Source organism: Mauremys reevesii, linkage group 10, assembly GCF_016161935.1.
Source record: "Mauremys reevesii isolate NIE-2019 linkage group 10, ASM1616193v1, whole genome shotgun sequence".
NCBI lineage: Eukaryota > Metazoa > Chordata > Testudines > Geoemydidae > Mauremys > Mauremys reevesii.
The window spans coordinates 2,215,268-2,231,669 of NC_052632.1; the positions used below are offsets into that span (position 1 = coordinate 2,215,268).

The following is a 16,402-nucleotide window of genomic DNA, read 5'->3' on the forward strand; positions in this document are numbered from 1 at the left end:
AGAGAATCTCTAGTACAGGAGATCTAAACACACAGAAAAAAATATAGGCTAAAAATACCTATGTAAGACATTACCTTAAGAAAGAGCTGGAAACCATTCATGAGAGTTTTACTTTTTTGTCTTCTTAAAAACATCTTCCAGATGGTAGAAAGGTCATGAAGATCCCATTTATGATTTTCTACTGAGCCTTGAATATGGTTTGTTGCTTCAGCAGCAGTAACATTATCCACAGAGGTAATGATCCAAACACAGAGACAGTGAATAATGTTGGCATCCTGCCAAATGGACAAGAAAGTCAGACACATTCTCTTATTGCTTAGTAATCTAGCTAGAGAGCTGTCAAACACCACATGAACTGTGTCATGACAGGTCATACTAATCAAATTATTTTGATAATTGAGGAATACTTGGTGTATACAACGTATATATTTCCCCTCTAACATAAGTATGTGAAATAATTTTCTGAATTGTCTCCAGATGTGTAGATTTTTCCTTGTATTGCATCACACCTCTAAAAGAGAGAGAAATACTTTTGAATAATTCTTACCTGAAAACAGGCTGCTAAGACACTCAAGAAAGGAGCATGGTGCCTCACTCCTTCAGCCAAAAGGTAGCACCCAGGGTTAGGACTTTCTTGACAGCACAACAGAATTTGAAAGAGATCACTTGTATGTTCGCTCTGCCTGTGTTCAGTCTTGAGTGAACTGGTGTTGTTGTTGTGATGATTCCCTGTATCACAGCGAGAGCGCTGCAAGTTCTCAAAGGCCAGCATCAAATGATCTTGCAAAATGGGAGTGAAATCTTGAAGAATGGAAATGACCTAGAAAAGATAATCAAAGGTATTTACATATAGAAAACTTTCAGAGAGCAAGGGGGGAGGAGGAGGAAGGGGGGGCGGAGCTGTTGTGTACTTGAAATAAAAGTAAACACAGAAGGCATTTTATCAAACCGATTTTACAAGGTATATTGCTGGAGATCTACAGATGAAAGTGTTCTAGAAATGCACAATATCACAATAAAATATTGAAATTCCTCCCTTTACATAAAACATACACTCATTTTCAGCCCCAATGACATCCCTGGCATAGACGGTATATCGTGGAAAGGAATTTTTCAGTGAGTTGCTACCTGAGGTTTATTTGCAGGTGAATGCACACTTACTTATATTTTTCTACTCTGAAAACATTCAGGGTAGGATTTTCAAAGAAGCCTAAATTAAGCTCCCCACTGGCAACAGGATTTGAGAGCCTAGCTCTCTTAGGCTTCTTTGAAAATTCCAGCCTGGAATTGTTTGTATAAGAGACAATATGCTAGTATTTGTGAAAAGATACCTTAGGGGCCGATTGTGCCAGATGTGTGTGTTCAAATCTCACCAATTTCAATGGGAGTTACCTACAGTGGTTCTTATTATACATGTGGGCTGCCAAAGATTATCACAGCAATGCTGTATAATGTACATAGTGTAACAAGACTGAAAAATTCTACAGTAAGTATGTGTCTTCTACAGACAGTAAAAATTGCAAATATATTTATGAATATTTCAGAAGTTCTGGCTATATCAATTTAACCTTCCCAGTTACTATGCTGATTATACAACAGATAGTTAAATCGGGTGTGTGAATATATTTTAATACCTTGATTTTATTTTAAACTAGTCCATAATTGAAGTGTATTTGCAGTTCACAGTTGTTTCTTAGAAGGGAGACTCTGGTCTTCTGGAGAAGCTTTTTAGCTTAATAAATACAAATTCTAAGCCTGACTTTTTTTAGGTCCCATTTAATGAGTGATCACCTACTTGTACAATATTTTACCTAGATCAGGTATTTTTAAAGATTATGTTGCACGGTAAAAGTGGAAGACTTATGAAACTCTCCCAAAACACATAATATGATTACAGCATAAATATTTGCACCCCGACAATACCATTAATTAATCATTCTATATGTGAAACAAAACATTTTATTAATACAAATGATATCGCTGCAAATATTAACATATCTCCAATACATAAATAGTAGCTGAAACATTTAATTTTTAAAAATGAACTAAACCTAAAAATCCAGGATGAACATACCATAGCCATAAGTAAAATTAAAACAGAATTAAGTCCCATTTGGACAGGTATTTATGAATCCAGCTCACCGCAAAGGACACTCAAATTAAGTCACTTCTGTCTGAAAATGTTATACAGTAGAACCTCAGAGTTCCCTTGAGAACGGAGTTGGTTCGAACTCTGAAATATTCAAAACACTGAACAAAACATTATGTGGTTGTTCTTCCAAAAGTTTACAACTGAATATTGACTTAATGCAGCTTTGAAACTTTACTGGGCAGAAGAAAAATGCTGCTTTTAACCATCCTAATTTAAATGAAATTCATAGAAACTGTTTCTTTGCCTTGTCAAATCTTTTTTTTTTTTTTTAAACTTTCCCTTTATTTTTTTAGTAGTTTACATTTAACACAGCACTGTCCTGCATTTGCTTTTTTGGGGGGGTCTGCTGCTGCTGGATTGTGTACTTCTGATTCCAAAGGAGGTGTGTGGTTGACTGGTCAGTTCATAACTCTGGTGTTCGTAACTCTGAGGTTCAGCTATACCTACTACTGATAGAAATTAACTCCTCATGTTAATATAATTAAAAGACTAGAATAAAAACTTCTATTTTACCAATTATTCATGTGCATTTGACAGTACTTTGTGTATAGTCATTACTGCTTCTGCTGTAAAGCCTGCTGCTATTTTTTGTGTCAGCTTTTCACATAGCAACAGGAAGGACAGAGAAAAATATTATGCAAAAAAACAAGAAAATGTGACCGTAAAAAAAAAAGAAATGATAGGGAGATTCATGGGCAATTTAAGAGCCTGAAACAATTTCTAACATCATTAAACTGACTAGATTTAATTTTGATGTTGTTTCTTTAAAGAGAGATGTGCTTTAAAAAAATCTTAACAACAAAGACTACACCAATTACAATGCTTGTTGTTTAAAATGTCTCTTGTTGTTTTTAAATTAAACAGTAGCTCACCTCATCTATTTGGTAGCTGTACATCTGGGTCTGGATGATGAACTGCAGCCAGTCATTGGATCTAGCACATTCCTTTAGGTAAGATGTACTCAATTTGATATCATGGAGCTTACAGAACTGCATCACCAAAGACCACTGTCTTCTAGAGTCACTGGATGTTCTGTATAGAAATGAAAGAATTTTAACTAAAAAAAAAGTGTCCACTTATTTAAGTAGTAATTGTCCTTTCATCTTCCCGTATTTAACAGCTACAGATGCAGGCAGGTCTTCCAATTGTAATGAATCAAGATTCCCTTCCTGAGATTTCAGCAGGGACTGGATCAGATTTGATCTTGGGAGCCTAACCCTACATTCTTTGCCCATCCACATTCCCAATTTTCACAACCATTTTGCCTTTGCGAGGAATTCCAATCACTCTTGGCTCCTAATTCCGAAGTCCCAGTACAGCAGTAAAGGTAGCACAGTCAAAGTTATGCACTAGCTTCCCTTCTTTATTACGAGTGCTGATGGAGGCCTACTGCCTACGGTATTCGATATACAAAGAGGACTCATTTCTTACCTCCACAATGTGGAAACACTTGTTGCTCATAGGTTTTGTTTACTGCACCGGCCATGCAGAGTAGCTGTCTCTATGACACATGGTAATGCCTGACCACATGGAGGGTAAAATTCAGTGCTTTATATCAGTTGGCCAGCATAAAGAGCATTAAAAGTGTAGTTCACTCACTTCTTTATTTCTTGATGTTCGATTTTATCCCAAAAAGCTTCTTCCAAGGAGATAAGCACTTCTGCTGCTGCTGTTTTTTCGCCATCCACCAATTTTGTTAGCTTTTCAACTATTTAAAAAAATTAAAATAATATTACTGGGGCTCTGTTTTCACATTATAGTAAGGAAATTTTTCAAAAGTGCTTAGGTAAATTCTCCTAAGTCGCTACATCACTTTTGTTAGGCTTCTAACTTAGGCACTTTTGAAAAATTTGTCCTATATTTAAATAAACATACTTTAAAGAGCTTTATCACACAAAAGCTAAACAAACCAGAAAACTAGTTAGGTTTCCTAACTGGAGAAAAAAGCTACATCACATGGAACCCTAGTTAAAAATGTAATTTTCTTAATTTAAGTTCTTCCTAGAAAAATTCTCACTGTCAAGTTCAAATATCTAATTTCTACGTAGTTTACAGAATGAACGCAGCAGGGGAAGAAGAATTTGGCATTTTTCTTCTAATCATCTTGTTATGTTACAATATTAAACAAAAACTGACTACCATTTTTGGAAGAGCGATTACTCTATGCCTTTGGGTAGCAGATTGACACCAATGTGTTGCATATGAGTCATGTAGACTATTCCAGTTCCAGCCGCCCCTTTGGCGCACAGAGCCTTTACTATTTTATCAGTCAGCTGAGTCTGGATTAACCATGGGATTACCCCCTCCACAGATTAGTGAAAAATGGGTATGTAAGAATGGCAAAGCTCTTAACCCCTTAAAGGAAGGGTGCTCCTCCTACACTTCTTGGATATTATTCAGGCTGGGCACATAACTGTCTTCATCCTCCGATATCTATTTTATACTGCTCAATAATTATAAAATATGCAAAAGTATACTCTACCCAAGGATGCTCTTATTAAATTGTGTTGAGAATCTTCATTTCTAGACTTGAAGTTCCAAATTATATTTGCAACTTTAATATCAACCCGAAGTTTAAGGCTGTCAAGACCAAGTAACTCTAGAAAACAAATACATGCTGCTCCTATTGAAGGTATATAAAAGAAAGAAAGAGCTAGAGCGTAGGCTTCATTCCCTGCTTGCTGAATCCTAAAACAAAGGAAATGTTAAAGTCAATTTAATAGCAATTATGACTGAAATTTCAAAACACAATAATTCACAATATAAACTAATACCTACAATTGCTGAAAAATACAATCAACTGAATTTAGAATAAGTTTAATTGTGCTGGAAATACGGTAACTGCCTAGAGCAAATGTGGACCTGAATATAGGAAAGAGAATAAAACATCCCACATGAAAAATGTTAAATGGACATACCTTAAAATTGGGCCAGAATTTGAAATTTGTTTCAATAAGCTTTTATAAAACCTTGAAGCCAAAGAAAATGATTCCATAATTTAGAAAAATGATTCTGATATGCAGGCAATGTTATTAGTGACAATGCAACCAAGGCATGCTCAGAATGGCACCTGAATACTCCCACTGAATATTTGGAATATACTTTATTTCAAATACTGAGTGATAAAAGTTTCATTTGTTACCTACAGAGTGTGGGTGGGTAGACAGATAAGGGGGTGAGATTTTTCTTGTAGTCCTGTAGCCTCCAAGTATCTTATGGTCATTACTATGGTAATATATATGCACATATATACATACAGAAACTCACGTATGTACTTATGTGCATATATATTACCATAGTAATTAGCATAATAATGTAGGGTACTTGGAGGTATAGGACTATAAGAAAAATCTCACCCTCTATTTAAAGACTCCACATTAATGCCTCTTTGGCTTTGCCCAGGTGAAATGTAACAACATAATTACTTTGATGTTATAATCTAGCAAATGGAGTGACTGCAATACTTTCCAACAGTGAACAGGGAGTCATATGCTATAGTCCAACACAGGACTGGAATTATCAAGAGCACAGAAAAATGTATGATTTAAATATTAGCACTTTAAAGCTTTGACTCTCCAGAAGATCTTTCTAAACCAGCAGGTTGGTAGTAAAGTAGGAATTAACACCTGTCATGGGATGAGCTTTCGTTTATTTACATAAATTAAATTTGTGCAGTCAAAGTTAGGAATGAATAGCATTACATTGCTATCAACCTCAGGCAGGGATTTCTTCTTGAAAAATGACCTGAACTCCAGCATCAAAGTACATTCTCTCTATAGATAAAAGATGCCCCTTCTTTGAACAGTCTCCCAGTAACGTTGCTCTTTAGTTCAGGCACTAGGAGAAAACGGCTCTAGATCCTTGTACCATAAAAAGTGAGTGAATATATGAATGTTTATATATTATCAAAACCCCATCCACACTAAAAGTGACACAGTCAAATTACACACACTTCTGTCTGACGATGTGTAATAACCTATTAATGTTACAAGCAACACCAAAAATTACTATACAAAAGAGATCAGAGAAGAAATAATAATCTATTTCCCCAAAGTGTTTAGTCTGTACAGCTGGCAGCAATTCCCCTATAGACATTTTCACTGTTTCCCTCATATAGCCAGTGAAGTTACCTTTTTGCTTATGTTTCACACAGCAACAAAAGATGGAGACACAAAGGCAGGTGTACTAAGTGTAACTACTTTTAACTTTTTGAAGTTTATTAGATTTCAGATTGATGGTGTTATTTTCACACTAATTAATACAAATAAAATGCCACATAGACACTGAAGATGAAAATAAGCAACCTTTCCTATTGTTTTTGTTAATGTACTTTAAGACTGACTTCTTATTTGTGTCTCAGATTCTGGGATTGCATTTTATATTTAGCTAAATAACTTCTATAAATTAAAAGCGAGATTAAATTCACACTTGATTTATATTTCCTTTAGTTTAAATAGGGAAATGGAAATTAATACCGTTAGTGAAGGAACGGATAAGGAAAGAAAAAAATAACAGGCATTTCCCCTTTATCTAATGTTAATTTTCAAGTCTAGGCCCAATCCTGCAACCATTAACATGAGTACTCCACTCAGGTAAAACAGACTTGGCATGTGTATGAAGAAACTAGATGCCCTTTGTTTTCAAAAGCAGACTCTATATATTAATCACACACCCAACAACCTATTAACCAAAGGCAATCCTTTCTATATTCCGCCCCTTGTATACGAACTCATACAAACACTCCCAATTTACTTACATAAAGTAATTTTCAAAAATCAACTTCCTTGGGCCTAAAACTCCACCATCCAACCACTTAATCTATACTTTTCATTTTCACTATTCTTTACTTTTTTTGTTTTTAAAATGATTTTTGTAGTGAACATCTATATGTGATACACAATAAATGACATTTCAAAATAGAAAGCTGCAAGTATTTCTAGCAGGACATTCTTGCTTCTCATTTTAATTTTTTCCTAGCATGCCTCTATACCAGTGGTCTCCAAAGTGGGGTGCGTGCATCTCAGGCGGGGTGCACAAGAGGATCCTTTGGGGTGCGCGGCAGTTCGGGTGTTTTTGGGTTTTTTTGCGCTTCGGCAGTTCGGGTGGGAGTCCGAGCAGCTTTTTTTTTTTTTTTTGCTTGGGGCAGCAAAAATGGTAGAGCCGGCTCTGCGGCGCGGCAGGGATGCATGCTCAACATTTTTTTACTGATGGGGTGCGCGATCAAAAAAGTTTGGAGACCACTGCTCTATACAGTCACATGGTAACTATTACTTTTTAAATACTCACAGCTGCTTTGGGGATTTACTCTTTGCTAATTGCTGGACCAAAAAGGTACCAAAAGCAAATGATGGGCGTCCATGGTGCAAGTAGTAGGAAAAATCCAGTCGTTCCATTATGGCATATTTGTTTACCAAATCAGGGGATGAGAAATGAGGGAGGTCACTTGAGATGTCTGGAAAGAATGTCACAGTGTTTCTTAATTGCATAAATGTCTGATTTAAAAATTGTGAGATATCTTTCTGCTACTCAACAACGTCTATGGAAGAGGAAACCAAATACCACACTAGCTCTGCTTTAAATGCTTAAACTTCCCAGTACCACTCAAATTCTAATTCTGGTTCCAGTACAACTGGAACGCTGACATTGACTTTTATTTAAATTGCCATGGGCAGGTCACTTAAGTATACTGAGACAAGGAGGCTCTCGCTGTCAGAGGGAACATATTACTTATCTAATTCACAGTAAATTTGTAAAGATTATTGTTTTATAAAACATTTCTTGTTGAAAAAGCTCCACTAATATTCAGATATTCCCCATTCGATCTTGCAGAAACTAAGTGCTGTAGCCAAACCCAATAACACCATTGTAAACAATCATTTTAAAACAAAACCTTTAGAAAAATATAAGAAATCTTTTTATACAAAGGAATACCTATTGAAAAGAGTAATTTATTGGGCAGAGAAAGGAATATGTTAACTTGAAATGGCATGATATGAGATGTTGTGGGTAAATGTTGTCAACCAAAATTGTTAAGTGTTGTTATGGGGTATGTCACTGAAGACCGAAAGAGCACAGGTCACTGGTGCACAGAGACACAAAGTCTCAGACTCCTGGATGGAAGCTTCACCCCAACTGTATGTTCAGAACTTCGGGGGTTTTAAATGTGAGGGGTCAGCATTTGGCTCCTGAGCAGAGAGGAGGGAACAGGATCACCCAGGGGGTTGGGTAGCTAGACTGTGTTCTGGGAGGGAAGCACTGCTGGGCTCTTATAAATCTAGGCATTCCCTCTGGGAATAAGAAGTAGAAAGTCAATGGTGCTGGAACTAGAGGTACCGGGGAGCTGCAGCACCCCCTGACTTGAAGTGGTTTCCATCATATCACAGGGTTTACAGTTTGGTTCAACGACTCTCAGCACCGCCACTATACAAATTGTTCCACCAGCCCTGCAGAAGTTGCTGAAAGCTATTGTTATGATTATGTTATGTTTACTCTGGTCAAAAAAGTTTAGTGGTTTTTCAAACCCAGGGTCAGAGGTGTAGTCAATTGGTGGGTTCTGAAGAGCTCCGGAAGACCTTCAAAATAGAATTGGGGAAAGCAGCCAGGATATTCACAGGCAAGTGTCCCGAGAGGAAAGTTAGAGAGCACCTCAGAGAACCGGGGTTGAACAAGGTGTGTGCCCAGCAAGGGGAAAATTGTGACATCCACTGAAAAGTACTTCATTCAAAGTTTGCAGCCTAAACACAAATATTTTACATTTTAAAATTAATTACCTGCTATGGCAAGAGTATTTGACGACTGCCAGCCAAATAATTTAGTGGGATCAAAAGGCGCTAATGACTGAAAAATTAAAAACAAAATATATTCAGAGAAACTGTTCAAAGCACTATGATTTTAAAGCCAAGTAGAACAAAAAAAACCCATCAAGTATCTATAGCAGTTGATAGTGACGCGCTTGCTCATGCTGCAGTAACAAATATCTTGGGTAACTCTTTCTGAGAAGCATATATTTTCAACTCATATGTGACCTGATTGTGACTGCAACTTTAAGCACATACTTAAGTGGGAAAGCATGTGCGTAAGTGCTTTGCTGAATGGTAGCCTTAATGCAGCTAATGCTTTTCTAGTAGTTACTAGTCCAGTAGACTATTCCCAGCTATTAGGGGGTTGTCTCATCACCTACCTACCTTACACCAAGGAGATCTACCAACAAGGAGCTTTCATATGACTGTCTGTATGGGGTCCCTCCATTTTCACCCATCCTTTCATTCCAGGTCTCGCTTTCCTTCCTCCCCAACTTCATTTAAAAAATAACTCTCATTTTCAAGTATCAGAGGGGTAGCCGTGTTAGTCTGGATCTGTAAAAGCAGCAAAGAGTCCTGTGGCACCTTATAGACTAACAGACGTATTGGAGCATGAGCTTTCATGGGTGAACACCCACTTTGTGCATCCAACGAAGTGGGTGTTCACCCACGAAAGCTCATGCTCCAATACATCTGTTAGTCTATAAGGTGCCACAGGACTCTCATTTTCAGTGATAGTTGATAACCTGCCTATTGAAACCACTAATAACATAATCCTAGAACCGCCATCTCTCATTGGAGCCTGGGGTTGCAGCATATGTGAAAAATCAGGCTGCTTATTTAGGTGCCTAAATATAGATTTAGGTGCTTAACTTCAGGCACCCACTGTCTAAAATCTTGGCCTAAAACCTTAGTGTCAGTCCCAGTCCCAGGATTTGCACAGAGTAAAATATAACAGTATATTATTCTACGTTCGTTTGTGAAATCAAGCCAGCCTAGGAGACACTGAAGAGTAGTCGAGACTTTTTCCATAAATGATCAGGTTTGAGCCTTTACATACAACATTTTAAAAGTATCTATAAAATTATAATAGGGATACTTTAATATAAGTTTCATAATTTTTGTTCTGATGAAGTGTATACTCCACGCTGGCAGCGAAAGGGATAACAGGAGCTTGGTGGTTCAATGAGCCCACTTGGTGGCATAAGAACCAATTCATTATCAGATGCAATTAAGGAGGAACTAGGTGTTGTTCATACAGGGAGCAGCTCAGAGCAGTGAGAGGAAGCTGGGAGACAGGAAGTAGGGGGAGAGTAGGCCTTGAGATCCTCCTGAGGAGGGAACACTGGCAAAGGGCTAAGAGAGGCACTGGGAACCCACAGGGGAGGAGCAAACTCCAGTAGTAAGCCTTGACAAAAGGGCAGATGCCAGGGAGTCAGGTTTACAGAGGAGAGAGAGACAGACAGACAGACACACACACACACAGCGCCTTGTGAGAGGCAGACAGGAGCTGGGCCTTCAGGGTAAAAGCCCTAGGAGACATCACTCTGTCAGGGCCGGCTCCAGGGTTTTTGCCGCCCCAAGCTGTGGCGGGGCAGGGCGGGGGTGGGGGAGGAGGAAAGAGCCACGTCGGCAGCAGCTCCACCGCACACTTTCTTCTTCAGCAGGAGGGACCCAGCGCCGAATTGCCGCTGAAGAGCCCAACGTGCCGCCCCGCTTGCTGGGCTGGAGCCGGCCCTGCACTCAGTACAAGAGCCAGAAAGGACTCTGCAGAGTCTGGGAAGGGGCGAATAATCTGTGGAGGAGTGATCTCAGGAAGGAGCTGAGGAAAAGGGCCTAGAGCCCAGCAGGGGAGAGAAGCTGCGGCACCGTGCCTGCTGGGGACAGAGAACTCTGGGGCTGCTGGCGCCAGTGTTCTCTGTCCTCCCGGCTTCTCTCTGGCTTCTCTCTGCACTGCCCAGAACTGGTGTCAAAAAAACCCCAAAACACAAAAACAAAACAAAAAAAACCCAAACCACTTTGACTCTGCAGAATGGACAGAATGCCGCCCCATAGCATGTGCTGCCCCAAGCACGTGCTTGCTCCACTGATGTGTGGAGCCGGCCCTGTATATGAGTAATTGTTGAATGTGCTACTGGCCACAAAAAGGTTGGGGACCACTGGACTAGAGACAGGCTCAGTAGTTCAGGGAGCCGCCATGGAGTATGAGGAAGCAAATGTTAGCTAAGCCTTGAACCTAGAGAAAAGGGAAGGCCTGGGTTACCGACCATTGAAAAATGCGATGAAAGCCTCTGGAGATAAAAAGTGTAAGGACCACTGGGCCCAGAGCTGGGCTGAAGACCTGGTGTACAGACACTGGACTACTGTTTTGTGGGACTCCTGTTACCCAGATGCGATGGGACTGGACCTGTCTGGAGGGACGAGTCACAAGAAGAAGCAGACCACTGAAAAAATGGAGCACCCATCAGCCGGGGGCATGAGAGGAGAAGCACCAGCTATGCCACACCTAGTCATGAGGGGATGCACCAGCCAGCAAGTCACTCCTTCACACTTGTAATAAATTGAGATAGGAACACATACTTTCAAACTGTCTGTAGCTCAAAATGGAACTTCTCTGAAATTCTTATGTTCACTTTGCTATGCAGCTTAATTTACACTGCATTATATATACCTGCATAAGATGGTAGAGTGAGATATCAGGTGGCAAAATTCCATGTGAAGTGTTCTGCGGAAAGAGAGCAGCTTTGAGTTTGGGGTAAGGAGTCAATGCCATTTTTAACAGCTGTGGATCCACCTTCTTCAGAGGCTTTTCAGTATCTTCATTCTGAAGAACCTAGATTGAGAGGAAATAAGAACAGAACATTTCACTAATAAAAAAAGTTACTGTCCATGGGCATGATCCTGCATTCTTTGTACACCTGAAACTGAAGACCCCAAACAACCTCCCTCCCTCAAATCAATAGAACTATATTGGGTGTTCAAGAAATGCAAGACAGGGCACTAGATGCTGAATTTGTTGGAAAACTTCCATGATTTACAGTCCTCAAAAATATCCAAGGATATCCCTGAGAATTATTCTAAGAACACCACTTTCAGCAATTACTGCACTATTATACACAGACAAACAACTAAACTGTTTGTATGCAATGAAGTCACATCTGAAACATGAAGCGGTATAGTTAATAAAAAGATATTAAACATGCTGATATTTTAAGTCTTTACAAAACAATAAACCAATAAACACAGTATTTTCTGTTACGGGCCATGATTCACAACTTGACAAACAACTGAAAAGCGGAAGCGGAATCCCACCTATTCAGAGCAAAATAGCACACCAGCTAAGTCCCACCGTTTAATCAGAGCACAGACTTTGTGGTACAAAATCAGAGTATACACTTCATGAGACTAAGTGAAACAAAGGGCACATACTTTGACATGTACAACAAACTTTTCTATTATATCAAGTATAAGTGTGGAAAATAACCCTGTCAATATCTATTAACTACAGCTACTTTTAAAAAAGTATAGGGAAAAAAATTAGAAACACATTCTACCACTCTAAGAGCCAATCCTAAAGGCTTCTGTACTTCATTGTTATCTACACCTAAAACATGACCCCTTAAAAAGGGTATTACACTCATCAGTAGCATTATTTTGAAACTTAGAGTAACCTTTAATTGATTTTTCATTATTTAGTGAAACATACTACTCCAAAGGAATACTCTCATCTCTGTGAAAGGAAGTTATTTGATTGCATTTCTGTATTTCTTTGTATTGAGTTGAGACAACATCCCATTTTGTTTTCATAATCTATGTAAAAAGAGACCAGGATTATCACACCCGTGTCACTCTGAAGCCTAAATGTCTGAGTCAGTGTGATATAACAGAAGCAGTAACAAGCATGGTTGAAACCTTTCTGTTCAGGCTATCGCCAGGTTCAATCATCACTTGGATTTGTGGTCTGTTACTATCCAAATTAAGTTCTCGTTTTGACTTTACAAATTACACCTGCACATTATTCAGATACAGTAAGACAGGTATCTATGCCATGCCAGGAGTCCTAGATCATTGTGATATCAGAGATAACTCAACCAATTACCTTACTCTACATCTAATTTGCATGCAACAATTTAATTGGTTGTGAGGGAGACTGTACAGAGAGTGGATTACCCAGCCCGACTGTGTGCGCAACTGCCACCTACACAAATCAGCAGAGATCTAGCACAACAATACAACACAGAAGGATATGCAAGAACCCCAGACATAGCCCCTTACCACAGCATACGTCCCAGATTTGCCACCCACACAACTGTCCCAGCATAACTCAACCCACACAAATCAACAACTATTCACACAATACAACCAGCACACACAATAACCCCAATCATCACTCTGAAGCCTATGGAAATGAAGCAATGGAAACAACTACAAGCATGGTTGAGAGCTCTTTGTTTAGAACATTACTTGTTCAATCATCTCTGGGACTTGCAGTCTGTTACCATCCCCAACTTTTAAGTTCTCAACCATTTTCAGCCCTTTTTTTTTTTTTCTTTCCCCAACACATGTGACTTTACGAATCATACCACTGTGACAGCACGGGCTTTCAGCTCCTAGTTATAGGAGTAAGTTTCCAGAAATAGCTGACATATTATTTGTTATATATTAAGTACCTGATCTATACCGCCAGGTGCACACATTGTGGTTGCAAGTGCTAAAAGTGTATGTCCTTCCAACAGCATGCTGCTCACGCTAGCTTGATTACTAGGAATCAAGATCTGAGCATTTGCAAGACTAGCTTGAAATATCATCTTTGGATCTGGAAAAAAGAGAAAAGTGAGATTTTTTTTCTCTGAAAAAACAATCATATTATTAATAATTGTAAAATTGATTCAGGATTAAGAAAAAGTACTTTATTAAACTCATGCAGATGGCACACTATATAGATGGGCAGACAGGATCCTAAAACCCCTCCAATGCATTGACAATGTTCCTATTGAGCTTAAATAGGAATTCAGCCTATAGAAAGAGGATGGGAATCAGGTCCCATATTTTTTACAATGCATTACAGAGCAATTCTTTACCCTATAGTGTACATATTTTCTGAAATAATAAATGCACGCTTCATTCAAGAGTTATTTATTTGTTAAGCAATGATGATATGCTTGGCCCTGTAAAAGATTAATGGGATTTCCGAAGTATCTAAATGACTTAAGAGCACAAGTCCCTTTGACGTTCAGGGACATTGATTAAAAACCATCCTGGCGAGGGGACCATATAATCTAAGACATTGATAAGCCAGCACATGCCAGAAAACCCAGAGGAAGTGTTAGCTGTAAATGTATTTTTGTGTGAGCTGTTTCTGTTCAGACTTTTACTAACTAAGGCAATCATCGCTGCCTCCAGCTGACGTTACACACGATAAGTTCATCCAAAGAACATGCAATGAATGAAAGTTGGGATCCTACCTCTTGGGTTACTGGCAACCCCTCGACACTGCACTAGAAATTCAAACCAGGGGTGAGCCTCATGCAATTCCTTTTTATCCAAAATAGGGCAATTCGAAGGAGTTAAACTGAAAACAAGGCAAGAACAGTAGCATAATGAAAATATAAAATGCATTAATAAAAAGCAGCAATGTACAATCACTGTCCTCTTCTCTAAACAGTTACTATGTTGCACTCTTTGGGTCAGGCATTTCTAAAAGAACTAAATCTACAGACTCTCTCGCTTATTTTAACAACCATTCCCTCTATGGATACATCTAGACTCAGAGCAGGGGTGTAACTCCCAGCTTGAGGAGACATACCTGCTGAATTCTCAGTGAGCTGGCACACTGAGAACAGACTGTAGCCACAGCGGCACGAGAAGCAGAACGGGCTTGCTGCCCCAAGACATGCCTGTCCGAGGTGCTTATTTGGAGCAGCTCTCACTGCTTGTGCCGTCGTGATTACATTATTTTTAGAGCATTAAGTAGATGAGAGTTACATCTCCCAGCCCAAAGAGTGGACGTATCCTAACAACGACTCCGGGGAATTTTCATTCTGCTAGGACAGAACAGTAATCTCAACAAATAAGATCTGCTTCAAATTACTATTTACTCCTTAGCCAGAGGGGCTGGGAGCAGGGAATAGTTCTTAAAGCAAATACATTTTCTCTTCTCCCAGAGCCTTAACTAGTTCTGATTTAGATGTAATCTTGCAATGAATTTAGCAGTCAACGTGTGTCAAGAGTTTGGCCATATCTGAGCCTGATCCAGACTGGCTGTTGTTTATAATAAAATAAATAAATAAATGAATAATAGCACTAACTCACTATTAAGATCAAATTATCTAAATCATTGCTCTGTTTCAAATGGTCACAATTATAATGCTTCCCCTTAAATCCCAAATGGTATGAAAACAGTTGCCATCAAGGATGACGCAAAGGAAACTAACATCAGATGGCAAGAGGAACTCAAGAAGTGATAGTCTGAGCTCAGTGTTAAACTCTGGATTACATTTGAGAGCCAAACCTGCAATTACAATGGCAAGTCATTACAGTGCTAGTTATGGGACAAAGCTCAATATCTTTGCTCTCCAAACTTTTCACCGAGTCAGCACTGTACTGACTCTAACCACCTTTAAACAGTCCTTCCCAAACAGTGAGGACCGAAGTTGCACTGGAAAATTCTCATGAACTATTTAAGCTTGTATTTTACCAGCTTCCATTTTTATAAAGATCTGCATATAAAAAACTTTTTTTATACTGATGAATAAATCCAAGTACTTGTACCTGTAATAGTCTAAATATGTGTATAGCAGATGCTGCAGACTACGTTCTAAACAATACAGGATGAAATGGGAATGGAAATCCAAACCACTCGCAGTATTGTATTTTGGAACAGGATGTGGATTTTGCATCACTCCTCCAATGTGGATCAATCTTAGGAGGAGGAGTTCAAAGTCTTCTTGTTCAGATGGGACAAAAATTCCATTTCTAGCAAGAAAAAGAGAAACCACACGCTTTTAAATTAAGCGGTTGTCTCAGCTGAAGATGTCTTCACTGAATGGCTAAATAAGAGATCTTCTGCTGACACTGAATTGTTTTACTGAAGAAGTGAACATAACATGCAAAAGTACATTTCCTTACAATGCACTATATATTAGTTTAACTGATGGAGTTCACTGTGAAAAAGTGGAAGAGAAAGAAATATTACATTTATGGATTTGTGGCAGCTAAAATAGGTAGTAGAAATTGTTGTGCATGAGAGCTAAGGGCCAATCGTGCATTTTCTTATGCCTCTAAGACTTATATTACATTTAATGGGAGTCTGGGGCATGCAAAGAATCCTGGATTGAGCCCACACTTCGTAAATGGTGAAATCTATTTAAATAAAAAAAAATACCATATCATAAAAAATTAAATGTACACCTCTACCTCGCTATAACACTGTCCTCGGGAGCCAAAAAAA

The 16,402-nt window shown here is 38.8% G+C and overlaps 1 protein-coding gene across 3 annotated transcripts in view; it reads right to left on the reverse strand.

Annotated features, from left to right (window-relative positions):
- Positions 1-16,402, reverse strand: part of SPG11 (SPG11 vesicle trafficking associated, spatacsin) — a 63,662-nt gene that overhangs the window by 24,888 nt on the left and 22,372 nt on the right. For all 3 annotated transcript variants that reach the window (XM_039490893.1, XM_039490892.1, XM_039490894.1), the window contains 11 exons: positions 15,724-15,927; positions 14,418-14,524; positions 13,623-13,768; positions 11,624-11,785; positions 8,923-8,989; positions 7,439-7,604; positions 4,635-4,840; positions 3,752-3,860; positions 3,025-3,184; positions 548-820; positions 75-275 (listed from right to left, as the gene is read on the reverse strand). In XM_039490893.1, the coding sequence (XP_039346827.1) occupies positions 75-275; positions 548-820; positions 3,025-3,184; positions 3,752-3,860; positions 4,635-4,840; positions 7,439-7,604; positions 8,923-8,989; positions 11,624-11,785; positions 13,623-13,768; positions 14,418-14,524; positions 15,724-15,927 (1,801 nt within the window). The remainder of the gene's footprint in view (positions 1-74; positions 276-547; positions 821-3,024; positions 3,185-3,751; positions 3,861-4,634; positions 4,841-7,438; positions 7,605-8,922; positions 8,990-11,623; positions 11,786-13,622; positions 13,769-14,417; positions 14,525-15,723; positions 15,928-16,402) is intronic.